The sequence below is a fragment of the Argentina silus genome, assembly GCF_951799395.1.
Source record: "Argentina silus genome assembly, chromosome: 6".
Classification (NCBI taxonomy): Eukaryota; Metazoa; Chordata; class Actinopteri; order Argentiniformes; family Argentinidae; genus Argentina; species Argentina silus.
The window spans coordinates 10970891-10986545 of NC_139660.1; the positions used below are offsets into that span (position 1 = coordinate 10970891).

The 15655-nt window shown below is 50.6% G+C and overlaps 2 protein-coding genes across 4 annotated transcripts in view; both read left to right on the forward strand.

Annotated features, from left to right (window-relative positions):
* Positions 1-28, forward strand: part of LOC310805796 (desmoplakin-A-like) — a gene marked incomplete at its 3' end in the record, with an annotated part of 3917 nt that extends 3889 nt beyond the window's left edge. Inside the window, exon 5 of the mRNA XM_083671602.1 lies at positions 8-28. Coding sequence (XP_083527728.1) covers positions 8-28 — 21 coding nt within the window. The remainder of the gene's footprint in view (positions 1-7) is intronic.
* Positions 7-15113, forward strand: LOC310805339 (desmoplakin-B-like). 3 transcript variants are annotated; one of them, XM_083670980.1, is made up of 20 exons: positions 7-24; positions 164-331; positions 617-721; positions 847-942; positions 1094-1219; positions 1314-1466; positions 1580-1734; positions 1862-1988; positions 2133-2319; positions 2696-2796; positions 2833-3057; positions 3163-3341; positions 3603-3741; positions 3959-4152; positions 4363-4525; positions 4652-4735; positions 4827-4934; positions 5060-5158; positions 5314-7137; positions 8281-15113. In XM_083670980.1, exons 2-20 carry the CDS (start codon positions 167-169, stop codon positions 14530-14532), a joined length of 10482 nt encoding a protein of 3493 aa, XP_083527106.1. In that variant the 5' UTR covers positions 7-24; positions 164-166; the 3' UTR covers positions 14533-15113. The 3 variants fall into 3 exon arrangements, with proteins under 3 accessions (XP_083527106.1, XP_083527105.1, XP_083527107.1); XM_083670979.1 differs by having other exon boundaries at positions 2696-3057; XM_083670981.1 differs by having other exon boundaries at positions 2696-3057; positions 5314-5811.
* The last annotated feature ends 542 nt before the right edge of the window (positions 15114-15655 follow it).

Below are 15655 nucleotides of genomic sequence, written 5' to 3' on the forward strand. Positions count from 1 at the left end.
GATCAAGAATGGGACAATCTCCAGGTAAGAGAGAGAGACCCCACAGAGCTCTGCACTGCTCTGTACAGTATCCTTTAACAGTGGCTTTGAGCAGTAGGTGTGTTAATGTGCACATAACTGGTAGTCGCCATGTATCTGAGCATGGTTTCTTTCTGCGTATCAGAAAATGTCGTTTGGTCGGAGCGACCAGCTGCGTGAGCTGCAGCAGATCATCGAGAATATCTCCCGGGAGATCATGTGGGTGAACGAGAGAGAGGAGGAGGAGCTGATGTTTGACTGGGGAGACCGCAACATCGACCAGTACATCCCCAAGAAGCAGGAGAGCTACTCGGTAAGGACAGGGGAACAGCCGGGGTCAAAGGGTGAAGGTCACTGTTGTGAGAGAGACCTATGTATCAAGTATGCAGTTTATTTGTGTTTCATCAGTTCCTCATCTGTATTTCATTAGGGAATGATGCTGCCAAACCACTTTTGCAAGAAACTTATGCAATTAAACTACAGATCATTCCTCCTGTCACAGTGGTCCCTCTGGCCTCACTAGCGTTTTTGATCCGTTGACTCCTAACTGTTGACTCCTAACTCTGTTGACTCCTAACTCTGTTTTGCTCTCTGCCAGCAACTAATGAGTGCCCTGGAGGAGAAGGAGAAGGACCTGAATAAACTCAAACTCAAAGTGGAATCCCTCCTGAAGAACAACCACCCAGCTTCAGACAAGATTGAGGTGAGGAGAGGTCTAGCTTTCTAGAATATCTATTTTTCTACTTAATTTACAAGCCATCTGTCCTTCCATCCACCCTTTCATTCACACACCCCCCCACCCCTTTCATCTGTGGATCTCTCTTGCAGGCCTACATGGACACCCTGCAGACCCAGTGGAGCTGGCTCCTCCAGATCGTCAAATGTATCGATGTGCATTTGAAGGAGAATGCAGCCTACAGCCAGGTAACACACACACACACACACACACACACACACACACACACACACACACACACACACACACACACAGACACACACACACACACACACACACAACAGGTTTGAGAGCCACAGCAATTCAAAGCTTTTTGTTAATGTTCCCTGCTGTGTTCAGTTCTTCAAGGAGGCCAATGAAACATACAGTGGTCTGCAGAAGGAGCATGAGGCCATCCGCAAGAAGTACACCTGCAATAAGAACACACCCCTCGACAACCTGCTGGAACTCCTCTTAGGCCTGGAGGTAAGGCTCTGCTCACCTGAAAAGCCTGGGTACAACCACAGGTGCAAGGTTGTTCCAATAGAGATACTAATCCTTTGATCTTGGTTTCTCCCAGAGAGATAAGGAGAGGGTGATGAACAATAAGAGGCAGGTACAGCACCTGGTCAACAAGTCCAAGAGCATTGTGAGGCTGAAAGCACGCAACCCAGAGGAGAAGAGCAGCAGCCCCGTCATAGTACAGGCCCTGTGTGATTTCAAACAAGACCAGGTCAGAGACACACAAACACAAACACACACACACACACACACACACACACACACACACACACACACACACACACACACACACGTAACATAGTGTATGTGTTGTGTGCTCCACAGAAGGTGATCTGTAAGGGTAATGAGGGTATCCTGAAGGATAACTCCCAGCGTAGTAAGTGGCAGGTGACAGGACCAGGAGGACTGGACATGCTGATCCCCTCTGTGTGCCTTCTGGTTCCCCCCCCTAACCGTCTCAGCATCAGCCTGGCCAACAAGTATGAACATAAAACACACACACACACACACACACACACACACACACACACACACACACACACACACACACACACACACACTAAGGGCTAAGTGCTAAGTGCGATCTCTGTGCTGTGGTGTTGTCAGGAATGAGCAGTACTATGAGGCCATCCTGTCAATGTGGAACCAGTTCTACATCAACATCAAGAGTATGATCTCCTGGCAGTACTGTGTCCAGGACATCACCCGCATCAACTCCCTCACCCTGACTATGGTAAGGTCCCCTACAATATCTATGATAACTACTGGGACAGTTTCCAATCCATAGATATACACTTTTGTTTTCATCCTTGTTGTTGTTCTGTGTTTTGATTTGTCCTTAACGTGTGTGTGTGTGTGTGTGTGTGTGTTCTATTAGCTGGCCCGCATGCGTCCTGAGGAGTACCGCACCATCCTCAAGAGTCTGGAGACCCACTACCAGGAGTTCAAGGTCGGTTGCTATGGCTCCCAGATGTTTGCGGACGAAGACAAGAGGAGCTTAGAGAGCCAGTACAACGGGGCGCAGGCCCACTATGACCAGCTGGTGGTACAGCTGCCTGCATACTGTAAGTGGAGCTACACATTATTACACCATTACTCTCATCTGTGTGTGTGTGTGTGTGTGTGTGCTTGTGCGTGTGCATGTGCGTGTGTTCCTGCCTCCTGCACCTCTCTATGCTGAACTATGGGTGCGTCTTAATTGTCTACAAACAGTTCCTTGCCTCGTCTCCTGTCCTACATCTGCACTGATATGATGTGAAACTATCTCTGAGATTTTAGAGATGTTTTCTCTGAGATTAAACTATCTCTACCTTTTTTGTTTGACTTTGCCTAGGTGAAGGCAAGGATGAGTGGAAGAAACTTTAGACTATTGACATTGTGTATCTACCTCTTGTCTGTACCATGGAGATGTCCCTTAACCTTGTTTCACTATGTCCATAGCTGCACAAGTGCAACTGCAACAGCAGCAACAGCAACAGCAGCAACAGCAACAGGCCATCAAGGTGGAGGAGGTGAAGATACAGGAGGTGAAGAAAGTGGAGGTGAGAAAAGAGAAAGCAGAGGTAAAGAAAGCAGAGGTGAAGAAAGCGGAGGTGAAGAAGGAGGTTGTGAAGAAGGAGGTGATCAAGGTGTTGAAGACGGAGGTGAAGAAGAAGGTGGTGGTGCCCTCCCAGAGCCTGACGGAACTGCACACACTGAGACTGAGGCTGGAGGCTGCAGAGGTGGGCCTTACCCAGCATATACACATCTGTCTGGGAGAAGACGGAGCACACGACTGTGGTCTGAGGATCGTCCAGTTAGAGGTACACACACACACACACACACACACACACACACAAATGTATACAGAATAAAACAGAGTATGTTTATAATCTTTGTGAGTGTGTGTGTGTGTGTGTGTTCTTCAGGCGGTGCAGCGTGATATTGACTCTATCCGTGATGTGTACCTGCGCCTGAGGGAGCGTGTGATGAAGGAGCTGGAGGGGATGACTGATTCTGACAAAGCCCAGTTTCTGCGCAGTGAACTCAGTGTCATCAACGAGAAACTGAGCAGCCTGGAGGGATGCTCCTCAGCCTACCTACAGAGGTACTACTCACACACACACACACACGCGTTCACACACACACGCGCGCACACACACGCACACACACACACACGCACGCGCGCGCACACACACACACACACACACACACACACACACACACACACACACACACACACACACACACACACACACAGTATGCATTCAAATAGACAGCTGCTCATATTATTTTGTATTCCTATTGTAGACTATGAACATTATTCAAAGAGTCTGTCTCTCTCTCTCTCTCATTCTTTCTCTCTCAGGCTGAGGGCTCTGAGGGCTCTGCTGGGGAGTATGACCCGGGCTGAAGACATAGTGAAGGTGCATGAGGCCAGACTGACAGAGAAGGAGACCACTGCCCTGGACCCTGCAGAGGTGGAGGACTACAGGTCCACTCTGAAGGTACTGTATGATGAACTGAACTTGCCCACACAGGGAGGGAATAGAGTCCAATAATGCTGTCAGACTCAGTGGTTTTTTAAGGTGTTCTGTTGTAGGTATGTACAGTATGTGTGAAGTCTGTGAGCATTGTGGCTGTTTACGCTAAAGTCATTTTTTTGGGGTGGGTAATTTGCATTGTGACATTTTGTAAAAAATCTAATATTGTTGGTCTTTTCAGAGTATGAGGGCAGAGTTGGATCAGAAGAAGGATGTTCTGGTGTCCATGGAGACGGAGCTGGCTAAAGCGGTCCACTGGAACAATCAGGTGGGTGGGTCCTTCCACAGATGTGACGTGGACCTGTCCAAATACAGCAAGCAGGTCAACCAGCAGTCTGACCGTTGGCGTCACATCCAGAGCCAGATCAACACCAGGTACAGTACGCCTTCCTCACCCCTCGCTCACCCCTCCCTCTTTGCCTTCTCTCCTTTCTGTTTATCTCCCTATAGATTCCATGTTGTCCTTGTGTGATATTATGTAATACTCTCCCCAAATTACCTTTCTTTCTCTCTCTCTCTCCCTCACACACATTCTTCCTCTCACATTCTTTCTTTTTTCTTTCTTTCTCTCTCTCTCTCTCTCAGATTGAAGGATCTGAAGTTGTATCTGCAGCAGCTGCAGCAGTACAGGCTTTCAAGCTCCGCACTCAATGAGTGGATTGGTGACACGCGTCAGAGACAGGACTCACTGCAGGCCACCAAGATAGAGGACATCAGAGCTCTAATGGAACACCTCAACAAGCAGAAGGTACCATCAGTCAATCAATCAAATACTCCCGCTCTGTCAATTAGGATTCAATTGAATCAACCAGGTAATGGTGAGTTAATAAGTCCATCTTTATCAAAACATGTCAATGCTCTTGTCTGTGTGCAGGCACTGAACTCTGAGATCAAAGGGAAAAGGGCGAGTTTGGAGAGTGTGCTGAGGGATACTGATGTCTGTGTGAACTCCATTAAGGTAAAGACATTCCCAATACTTATGGAACTCACCTATTTGTTACAAACTAATCTCAATTTATCTAACAGTGACTGCCTGTTTCTCTGTCCAGGACTATGAACTGGAGCTTGCCTCATACAGTGCTGGTCTAGAGACTCTTCTGAACATCCCCATTAAGAGGACCATGCTGCAGTCTCCTTCTACTAAGCTCACTCAGGAGGTAACCACAGTCGCTGTAGACTTCTACAGTATATGTATATGTATGTCTATGTACATGTTACTAAGTAGATTGTGAGGTAGGGTAGCTATGTCTGTGTTATTGACTGTGCTGCGTCTCTCTCCCAGGCCACACTTCTGCAGACCCGCTACATTGAGCTGCTCACCCTCTCTGGTGACTACTCCAAATACCTGGGAGAGATGCTCAAGAACATGGAGGAGCTCAAGGTACTCCATGCTGTAACGACGCAATTACAAAACAATTACCAATGTACTGCTGTATGTAACAAATGTTGTAACTAGAGTTATTAAATAGATATTGGAGAAACTTAATATAAAGAGTGAGGTTTCTGACCCAAATCACGCTCTCTTTCACCCCCCAGATACGTAACACCAGGATCGACCTGCTGGAGGAGGAGCTACGTCTGCTGAGGGAGGGCATCAAAGACTGCAACACTAAGAACAGATCGCTGGAGGAGGCCATAGCCTGCTACCAGCTGGAGCTGTCCCAGTCCCAGGACCAGCTGCTCTCTGTGGAGGAGGTGAAGAGGAACACCGCCCTACAGTGCAGCGTCACCAAGGAGAGCCTGGACTCTACCCAGGACCAGCTGACGGACCTCACCGAGCAGGTGACCCGCCTTACCTACCTCATCGAGGAGGAGAAGAGAAAGAGGAGGCTGGCCGAGGAGCGCTACAGCGAGCAGCAGGAGGAGTACGAGGCCACGCTGAGAAGGAGGCAGAAGGAGCTGGAGGAGGTGAACTGGGCCAAAATGGAGGTGGAGAAGAACGTGACGGACCGTGAGAGGGAAGTAGAGAGGCTGAGGAGGCAGCTGGCCACGGAGGCGATGAGGGTCAAGGAGCTGGAGGAGGAGCTGTCTAAGGTAAGGAGCCAGTGCAGTGTGGAGATCAATAGCCTAAAGCATACCTACGAGTCCCAGATCCACGTGAGCCGCACCGACAACCAGCGCCTGTCCACCCAGAGGGAGGAGGACTCGTCTTCGTTCCGGCTGCAGTGTGACAGGCTGGAGGTGGAGAGGAGGGACCTGGAGGAGGAGCTGAGGAGGCTGCGTCTATCTGGGAGCCAGGCAGAGGAGCAGAGGAAGAGGGTGGAGGAAGAGGCTCACAGCCAGAGGTCTGTAAACACAGAGGAGGCACGGAGGAGGAGTGAGCTGGAGGTGCAGGTGGAGACCCTGCTGAGACAAAGAAGGGAGGACAACAGCCAGCACAGGGAAGAGCTAGTTGAGGTCACTAAGAGCCTGCAGGAGCGGAGTGGGAAGCTGGCGCATCTCACACACAGCCTGGAGGAGGAGACCCGCATGAGAAGAGTCCTGGAGGAGGAGAGCGCTCGAATGGAGAAGACCCTGGCTGAGCTCAAGGCCAAACAGGCCTCTTCTGTGTCTGTGACCAGGCTGAGGGAGTGTGAGGAAGAGTTAGGCCTGCTGCGTGTGGAGCTGGAGAAAGAGGGCAGTGAGAAGGTCAGGGCAGAGCAGAGCGTGGGAAGGCTACAGGGGTGTATCAGGGACCTGCAGGTCAGTGCAGACGGGCTGGAGAGCGAGGTGAACACACTGAGAAGAACCAACCAGGAGGAGGTGACCAAGAGAAGAAGGGTAGAGACGGAGCTGGAGAAGACAACCCTGACCATGCGGGAGTACACCAGCACCATCACCACCCTGCGCCAGAGCCAGGAGGAGACTAGCATGGCAGGTAGGAAGGGACAGGAGGAGCACAGGAGACTGCAGGAGGAGCTGGAGAGGTGCCTGCGGGAGCACAAGGCCTCCACTGAGCGCCTGACCCAGCTCAGCACAGAACTGAAGGCTCTGCAGCAACAGCTACTTCAGGAACAGGCCCGCGTCCGTGAGGCCAACCTCCGCAATGAAGGCCTTTACAAGACCATTGAGGAGAAGAGCCGTGCACTCAACGAGAGCTCTGTCGAGCTGGAGAGGCTGCAGGGCCTGACCCAGACCCTCACCAAGGAGAGACTGAGGCTGGAAGAGGAACTGAGGGGAGTGAGACACGAGAGAGAGGAGCTGCTGAGGTCTAGCAAGGAAGCCGATGACGAGATGGCCTCCCAGATCACAGCCCTGGAGCTCCAGCTGCAGAGCAGCACCCGGAGCTGCCTGGAGTACCAGAGCCTGGTCTCAGAGCTCTCCTCCGAGAGGGAGAAACTCAGGCTGGAGATAGAGCATGTTGAAAAGCAGGCCATCGAGGTACTTGGAAGTTTCAGAGTTCATCTTGGACCATATTTTTTAATATCCATCAGACTTTTCTCCTTTAGTTAGTGAAATAGGCTTTAGCTGGCTGTGGTCAATGCTTTCTCTTTCATGCTGGCATCTATAGATGCCTTTGCTCTTTGATTTTTTCTCTGATCAGATTGTGAACGCATACAAGTCACACCTGTATGTGTCAAACTTCATTTGCATGACAATCATAAGCATGATTAGGAAAAAAACATACAAATTCAATCTGTGCCTCTCTATCTGCTTACCCTCACCAAAGTGCTGTCACCACGGCCACACTCCCAGACGCTTCTCTGTGATTCTCCAATCAGCCTGCTTTTTTGCCTGGTCCTCAACTGGTCTCAACATACAGTAGTCATTGTTTAATAGTATTTAGTGTCCTTTTTATGTCCGCTGTAATGTAAGTACAGTGGGTATAGTCTGTCATATCTGTCTGTATAATTGCTAATGTCGAATGTAAGTAGTGTAATGTAGAAACATTTATTTATGTCAAAAGGGCAATCTGGGATTGGTACATCCATTTTTGAACTTATACATTAATGATATAGTGATTTATTCTTATATAATATAACTTATATTATATAATATAGCTTCCGCCTCATGAGCTTAGTTCAACTGTCTTAACCACTGATCTATACACCTAACCACTGATCTATACACCTAGTCATATACCTGAGCATTGGTCTTAACCCATCAAAACTCATATAGGCTTGATTTACTCTATTGTTTGTAAACAATGCAATTGCAAACAAACACTGTATAGCTTCAAAACAGTGTAGACAGTGTAGTGTGCGGGTTGATCTCTTTGTTGTTGTTTGAATCCCAGATTTCTCTTTTAAACTCTTTATGATCTGGATTGTATTAATGTATCCAACTATCCATTCTGAGACAGTAATCTGGTCATCAATCCCTTCACTCATTATGTTGATGTTACTAATTATAACTGTTCATTGGGGAAGCTATTGGAACTGTGTTATTTTAGATTTCACATGTTGTTCTGTTTGTACAGTATACACAGAATTACTTGTTTTGTGTGATGATTTTATGCATAATTCACAGTTATTCTAAAACCAATCCCCCCCCCCCCCTTTCTCTCTCTCTCTGTCTCTGCAGACCTCCTCCATGATCCAATCCACTACAACTCAGTACAGTGGTCTGCAGAAAGAGAGAGACACACTGCTGTTGAAGCTGAAGCTGTCAGACCAGGACAAGGCCCGCTCCCAGAAACTAGAGGAGGAACTGAGTGGCATAAAAATCTCCCTGGAGTCTGAGCTCCGCCTCAAACTCCACCTCCAGGAAGAGAATGAGAAGGTGAAGAAGGACTTCCTCTACTGGAAAAAGCAGTACGAGACCAAGGAGGGGCTGGTCAGGCAGTACGACTCAGAGAAGGACAGATTGGACCGGGAGAGGAGCTCTTTGAAGAGTGAGATTGAGAGGCTGATGTTTGAGCTGAGGGAGGTAGAGGACAAGTATAAGAGCAGGCTGCTGAGCACCCAGACAGAGCTGTCTGACCTGGCGTCTGTCAAAAACACCCTGGAGGCAGAGCTGAGGAAGCTGAGAGAGCGTCCAGACACCTTTCCCAAACACACCCAGACGGACAAAACCACCCTGGACCCCTCTACGCTGGTCTTCGAAGGCGTCCGCAAGAAGGTGACGGCTCAGCAGCTATTGGACTGCAAAGTCATTGACGAGCCCACCTTTAACCAGCTACTGAAAGGTCAGAGGACTGTCCCTGAGGTGTCTGTAGACATAAAATTGAACCTGAAAGGAACCGGGCCCATCGCTGGCGTGGCCACTGGACCTCAGAGCAAAGTGTCCCTTACAGAGGCCAGGAGGGATAGCCTTCTCTCTCCAGAAAGCGCTGCCTTGCTGCTGGACGCCCAAGCTGCCACAGGCCACATCATAGACCCAATAGCCAATGAGAAGATGACGGTGGAGGAGGCGTGTGCCAGAGGTGTGGTGGATGAGGAGGACAGAGAAAGGCTGCTGGCAGCGGAGGCTGCTAGTGTGGGCTACCGAGACCCCAACACAACCAAGCTGTTATCAGCGGGCCAGGCCATGAGAAAGGGGCTGATCGACAGGGACATGGCTCTGCGCCTGCTGCAGGCCCAGGAGTCTGTGGGGGGCATCCTGGACCCCATCCTCAGTGTGTTCCTCCCCAAAGACACGGCTATGGACCGAGACCTCATCGACGAGGACCTGTACCGGGGCCTGAATCAGAGGCCTGAGTGCTATGTGGACCCAGACACCCAACTGGCGGCCAGCTATGTGTCCCTGAAGAGGAAGTGCAGGGTTGAGCCCACCACAAACCTGCTGCTCCTCCCTGCCCCAGAGAAGCCCATCACTGTGCAGGGGCTCAGGGACCAGGTCTCAGTCACCGACCTGGTGGACGCCAACCTCCTGCAGCGGTCAGACGTGAACCAACTGAAAGAGGGCAAGCTGACCAGCCAGGACATTGAGGACCGCCTGCGCTCCTATCTGAGAGGGTCCACCTGCATTGCGGGGGTCTATAACAAGGCCAATGATAAAACCTTGCCCATCTACCAGGCCATGAAGGAGGGGCTGCTGCAGCCTGGCACCACCTTGGAGCTGCTGGAGGCTCAGGCTGCCTCGGGCTTCATGATTGACCCCGTCAACAACCTCTGTCTGACCGTTAACGACGCCTACAAGAGAGGTCTGGCTGGGCCTGAGTTTAAAGACAAGTTGCTGTCAGCAGAGAGGGCTGTAACTGGTTACAAAGTCCCTGGCTCAGACAACATTATCTCCTTGTTCCAGGCCATAGAGAGAGGGCTGATCGAAAAGGGCCATGGCATTCGCTTGCTGGAGGCCCAAGTCGCTAGTGGGGGCATCATCGACCCCAGGAAGAGCCACCGTATTGAGATGGAAGTGGCCTATAAGAGGGGCTACTTTGGCAAGGAAATGAACCAGATCTTGTCTAATGAGGGGGACGAAAGTAAATGCTTCTTTGACCCCAACACCGAGGACAACCTGACCTATCTGCAGCTGAAGAAACGCTGCATCACAGATAAGAAGACAGGCCTGATCCTGCTTCCCATCAAAGACAAGAATCTGCACGACCCCTCTACGCTGGTCTTCGACGGTGTCCGCAAGAAGGTGACGGCCCAGCAGCTGCTGGACTGCAGAGTCATCGACAAGCCTACCTTCAACCAGCTACTGAAGGGTCAGAGGACTGTCCCCGAGGTGTCTGTAGACATAAAACTGAACCTGAAAGGTACTGGGGCCATCGCTGGTGTGGCCTCTGGACCTCAGAGCAAGGTGTCCCTTACAGAGGCCAGGAGGGATAGCCTTCTCTCTCCAGAAAGCGCTGCCTTGCTGCTGGACGCCCAAGCTGCCACAGGCCACATCATAGACCCCAGAGCCAATGAGAAGATGACGGTGGAGGAGGCGTGTGCCAGAGGTGTGGTGGACAAGGAGGACAGAGAAAGGCTGCTGGCAGCAGAGGCTGCTAGTGTGGGCTACCGAGACCCCAACACAACCAAGCTGTTATCAGCAGGCCAGGCCATGAGAAAGGGGCTGATCGACAGGGACATGGCTCTGCGCCTGCTGCAGGCCCAGGAGTCTGTGGGGGGCATCCTGGACCCCATCCTCAGTGTGTTCCTCCCCAAAGACACAGCTATGGACCGAGACCTCATCGACGAGGACCTGGTCCGGGGCCTGAACCAGAGGCCTGAGTACTACCTGGACCCAGACACCCAGCTGGGGGCCAGCTACATGTCCCTGAAGAGGAGGTGCAGGGTTGAGCCCACCACAAACCTGCTGCTCCTCCCTGCCCCAGAGAAGCCCATCACTGTGCAGGGGCTCAGGGACCAGGTCTCAGTCACCGACCTGGTGGACGCCAACCTCCTGCAGCGGTCAGACGTGAACCAACTGAAAGAGGGCAAGCTGACCAGCCAGGACATTGAGAACCGCCTGCGCTCCTACCTGAGAGGGTCTACCTGCATTGCAGGGGTCTATAACAAGGCCAATGATAAAATCTTGCCCATCTACCAGGCCATGAAGGAGGGGCTGCTGCAGCCTGGCACCACCTTGGAGCTGCTGGAGGCTCAGGCTGCCTCGGGCTTCATGATTGACCCCGTCAACAACCTCTGTCTGACCGTTAACGACGCCTACAAGAGAGGTCTGGCTGGGCCTGAGTTTAAAGACAAGTTGCTGTCAGCAGAGAGGGCTGTAACTGGTTACAAAGTCCCTGGCTCAGACAACATTATCTCCTTGTTCCAGGCCATAGAGAGAGGGCTGATCAAAAAGGGCCATGGCATTCGCTTGCTGGAGGCCCAAGTCGCTAGTGGGGGCATCATTGACCCCAGGAAGAGCCACCGTATCGAGATGGAAGTGGCCTATAAGAGGGGCTACTTTAGCAAGGAAATGAACCAGATCTTGTCTAATGAGGGGGACGAAAGTAAATGCTTCTTTGACCCCAACACCCAGGACAACCTGACCTATCTGCAACTGAAGAAACGCTGCATCACAGATAAGAAGACAGGCCTGATCCTGCTTTCCATCAAAGACAAGAATCTGCACGACCCCTCTACGCTGGTCTTCGACGGTGTCCGCAAGAAGGTGACGGCCCAGCAGCTGCTGGACTGCAGAGTCATCGACAAGCCTACCTTCAACCAGCTACTGAAGGGTCAGAGGACTGTCCCCGAGGTGTCTGTAGACATAAAACTGAACCTGAAAGGTACTGGGGCCATCGCTGGTGTGGCCACTGGACCTCAGAGCAAAGTGTCCCTTACAGAGGCCAGGAGGGATAGCCTTCTCTCTCCAGAAAGCGCTGCCTTGCTGCTGGACGCCCAAGCTGCCACAGGCCACATCATAGACCCCAGAGCCAATGAGCAGATGACGGTAGAGGAGGCGTGTGCCAGAGGTGTGGTGGACAAGGAGGACAGAGAAAGGCTGCTGGCAGCAGAGGCTGCTAGTGTGGGCTACCGAGACCCCAACACAACCAAGCTGTTATCAGCGGGCCAGGCCATGAGAAAGGGGCTGATCGACAGGGACATGGCTCTGCGCCTGCTGCAGGCCCAGGAGTCTGTGGGGGGCATCCTGGACCCCATCCTCAGTGTGTTCCTCCCCAAAGACGCGGCTATGGACCGAGACCTCATCGATGAGGACCTGTACCGGGGCCTGAATCAGAGGCCTGAGTGCTATGTGGACCCAGACACCCAACTGGCGGCCAGCTATGTGTCCCTGAAGAGGAGGTGCAGGGTTGATCCTACCACAAACCTGCTGCTCCTCCCTGCCCCAGAGAAGCCCATCACCGTGCAGGGGCTCAGGGACCAGGTCTCAGTCACCGACCTGGTGGACGCCAACCTCCTGCAGCGGTCAGATGTGGACCAACTGAAAGAGGGCAAGCTGACCAGCCAGGACATTGAGGACCGCCTGCGCTCCTACCTGAGAGGGTCTACCTGCATTGCGGGGGTCTATGACGAGGCCAATGATAAAACCTTGTCCATCTACCAGGCCATGAAGGAGGGGCTGCTGCGGCCTGGCACTACCCTGGAGCTGCTGGAGGCTCAGGCTGCCTCGGGCTTCATGATTGACCCCGTCAACAACCTCTGTCTGACCGTCAGCGATGCCTATAAGAGCGGTCTGGCTGGGCCTGAGTTTAAAGACAAGTTGCTGTCAGCAGAGAGGGCCGTCACTGGTTACAAATTCCCTGGCTCAGACAAGATTATCTCCTTGTTCCAGGCCATAGAGAGGGGGCTGATCGAAAAGGGCCATGGCATTCGCCTGCTGCAGGCCCAAATCGCTAGTGGGGGCATTATCGACCCCAAGCAGAGCCACCGTATCGAGGTGGAGGTGGCCTATAAGAGGGGCTACTTTGGCAAGGAGATAAACCAGATCCTGTCTGATGAGGGGGATGACAGTAAGGGCTTCTTTGACCCCAACACCGAGGACAACCTGACCTATCTGCAACTGAAGAAACGCTGCATCACAGATGAAAAGACAGGCCTGGTCCTGCTCACCATCAAAGACAAGAAGAAGCATCAGCAGTCCACTCAGAAGAACACTCTCAGAAAGAGGAGGGTGGTGATCGTGGATCCTGACACCAATAAAGAGATGACAGTGCGTGAGGCGTATGATAAGAAACTCATTGACTACCAGACGTTTCTAGAGCTGTCAGAGCAGGAGTGTGAGTGGGAGGAGATCACCATCACCGCGCCAGATGGCTCCACACGATTGGTCATCATTGATAGGAAGACGGGTATCCAGTATGACATCAGAGAGCTGCTGGAGAAGGGTCTGATTGATCAGTCTGTGTATGACCAATACCGCTCTCAGACCCTCACTATCACTCAGTTTGCAGACATCATCACCAACAAGACCAAAGCCATAAAGTCATCATCAGCATCATCCTCAAAATCAGCATCATCAAAATCAGTAACATCGCAATCATCATCATCACAATCATCATCAGCAACCTCACAATCATCATCATCAACCTCATCACAGCTGACCATAACAAAAACTACATCCATCTCATCTAAAGCCAACTCCATCACTAACAGCTTCTCAGTCCAGCCCACTGCCACTATCTCCCCTGACTCCATGAAGGGCATCGCCATGGTCTCCATCAACCTGGCCTCCCCCGCTGAGGCAGTGGATGAGCAGAGCCCTGTGGGCGCCATCTTTGACACAGAGACCCTGGAGAAGATCTCTATCTCTGAGGCCCTGAAGCGTGGCCTGTTGGACTCCATCTCTGCTCAGAGGCTCCTGGAGGCCCAGGCCTGTACCGGCGGCATCGTCAACCCAACCAACGGCCGCAGGCTGTCCATCCAGGAGGCCTCCCGCCAGGGCATCATAGAGGAGGACATGGCCACCAGGCTGAAGCCAGCCCAGAAGGCCTACTACGGCTTTGAGGACGTCAAATCCAAAAGGAAGATGTCCGCAGCTGAGGCCATGAAGGAGAAGTGGTTGCCATATGAGGCGGGTCATCGCTTCTTGGAGTTCCAGTATGTGACCGGGGGGCTGTATGACCCAGAGCAGGGCTGCAGGAGAACCATGGAGGAGGTTCTGCAGGTGGGCTGGCTGGATGGGAGAGCTGCACAGAAGCTGCAGGACAGCAGACACCATTCCAAGAACATGACCTGCCCCAAGTCCAAGCTGAAGATATCCTATAAGGAGGCTATGGATAACTGTCTGGTGGAAGATAGCACAGGGGTAAAGATGCTCCAGGCCGCTTCAATGTCCTCCAGAGGAATCAGCAGCCCCTACAATGTCTCATCTGCTCCTGGCTCCACCTCGGGCTCTAGGACAGGCTCCCGCAGGAGCAGTGTGGATCTGGGCTCCCCCTCCTCCAGCCACTACAACAACAGCCGCTTCTTCTTCAGTTCCAGCTCCATGTCCTAAGATGGTGGGGAAGAGGGAGGTTAATTCATTAAGTAAAGTCTTTGTATTAAACTCTTTGCATAATTTTTGTTTCATAACCTAAGCTTTGCTATACTCATTCTGGAAAATGTATCAGTCAGTTTGAAACATCTCTTTTAAAGAAAGAGGTCCCATCGTACATGTTGTGTAAAAGATTAACAAGGGCGATCCCTGGGTGTTTGAATTTATTAAATGAATTGAACTCTGTTTTCTCCAACAAAACATGGATTAAAATATATATTTTACCCAAAATGTTTTATTATAAATTGATCATTTTGCTGATGGTAATGTAATAAAAATGATACATTTAGAGTGGTTGCGGAAGGGGTATTGCCTTGAGTGTTTCGGGAAACATCAGTGTGATGTTTACATGTCTTTGAATCCTGAAGTACTTGTTTCTTGCATGAAATGTGAGGAGGTGTCTTACAGTATATAACATTGCTCATTGTTAACCATAGTATTTGTAATGTTAGTTAAAGATGGGGCTGTTAACAAGTTCATTATTTGCTTAACACAGTGTAACTGTTTTTCTATTTCTCAAAATAAAATGTTACATCATTGTACTGGTTGTGTCTGTGTCTAATATGTCATCTAGTCAGTAAGAATATTTGATTTGGTTATAATTAAATGAAAATGGACTTTGCCAATATTTGTTAATGAATACAATTTTTAAACATACATGCGCTTTTCAATGAGCATGCCTACAACATGGCAGACTCTCCATACAAAACAGCAATGGAGGATAAATAGATTACAGAATGAGAACAAAAACACAATTTGCAGTTTGTCTGCAGTGTCTTATAATTTTCCTCTAAAACACCAGTCACAAAAGACTGCATTTTCCATTTTCCATGTAAATGTATATCTGCCTGTGTCAAGATCCATCAGGCCTTGTACAACGATAACTACAACACCATGTCCCTGGTGTTCACAGGGCAAACTTGATTCCCATGCAATCATATTGCAGGCAGCACACCAAGTGAATGAATGAATGAATGAATGAATGAATGAATGACTCATGAAAAAGCAATATTGTGGAATAGATTGCCCTTGCATGACTGTCAGCTGATCCTAATCAATAAATCAATGTTAAATTAATTAACTG

What these genes read in the sequence shown, in the direction of transcription:
- LOC310805339 (XM_083670979.1), top strand. Translation starts at nt 167, where the DNA reads ATGTCGTTTGGTCGGAGCGACCAGCTGCGTGAGCTGCAGCAGATCATC. An exon ending in AACTCCTCTTAGGCCTGGAG is followed by an intron (nt 1,220 to 1,313) that starts GTAAGGCTCTGC and finishes GGTTTCTCCCAG; the next exon opens with AGAGATAAGGAGAGGGTGAT. An exon ending in ACTACAGGTCCACTCTGAAG is followed by an intron (nt 3,742 to 3,958) that starts GTACTGTATGAT and finishes TGGTCTTTTCAG; the next exon opens with AGTATGAGGGCAGAGTTGGA.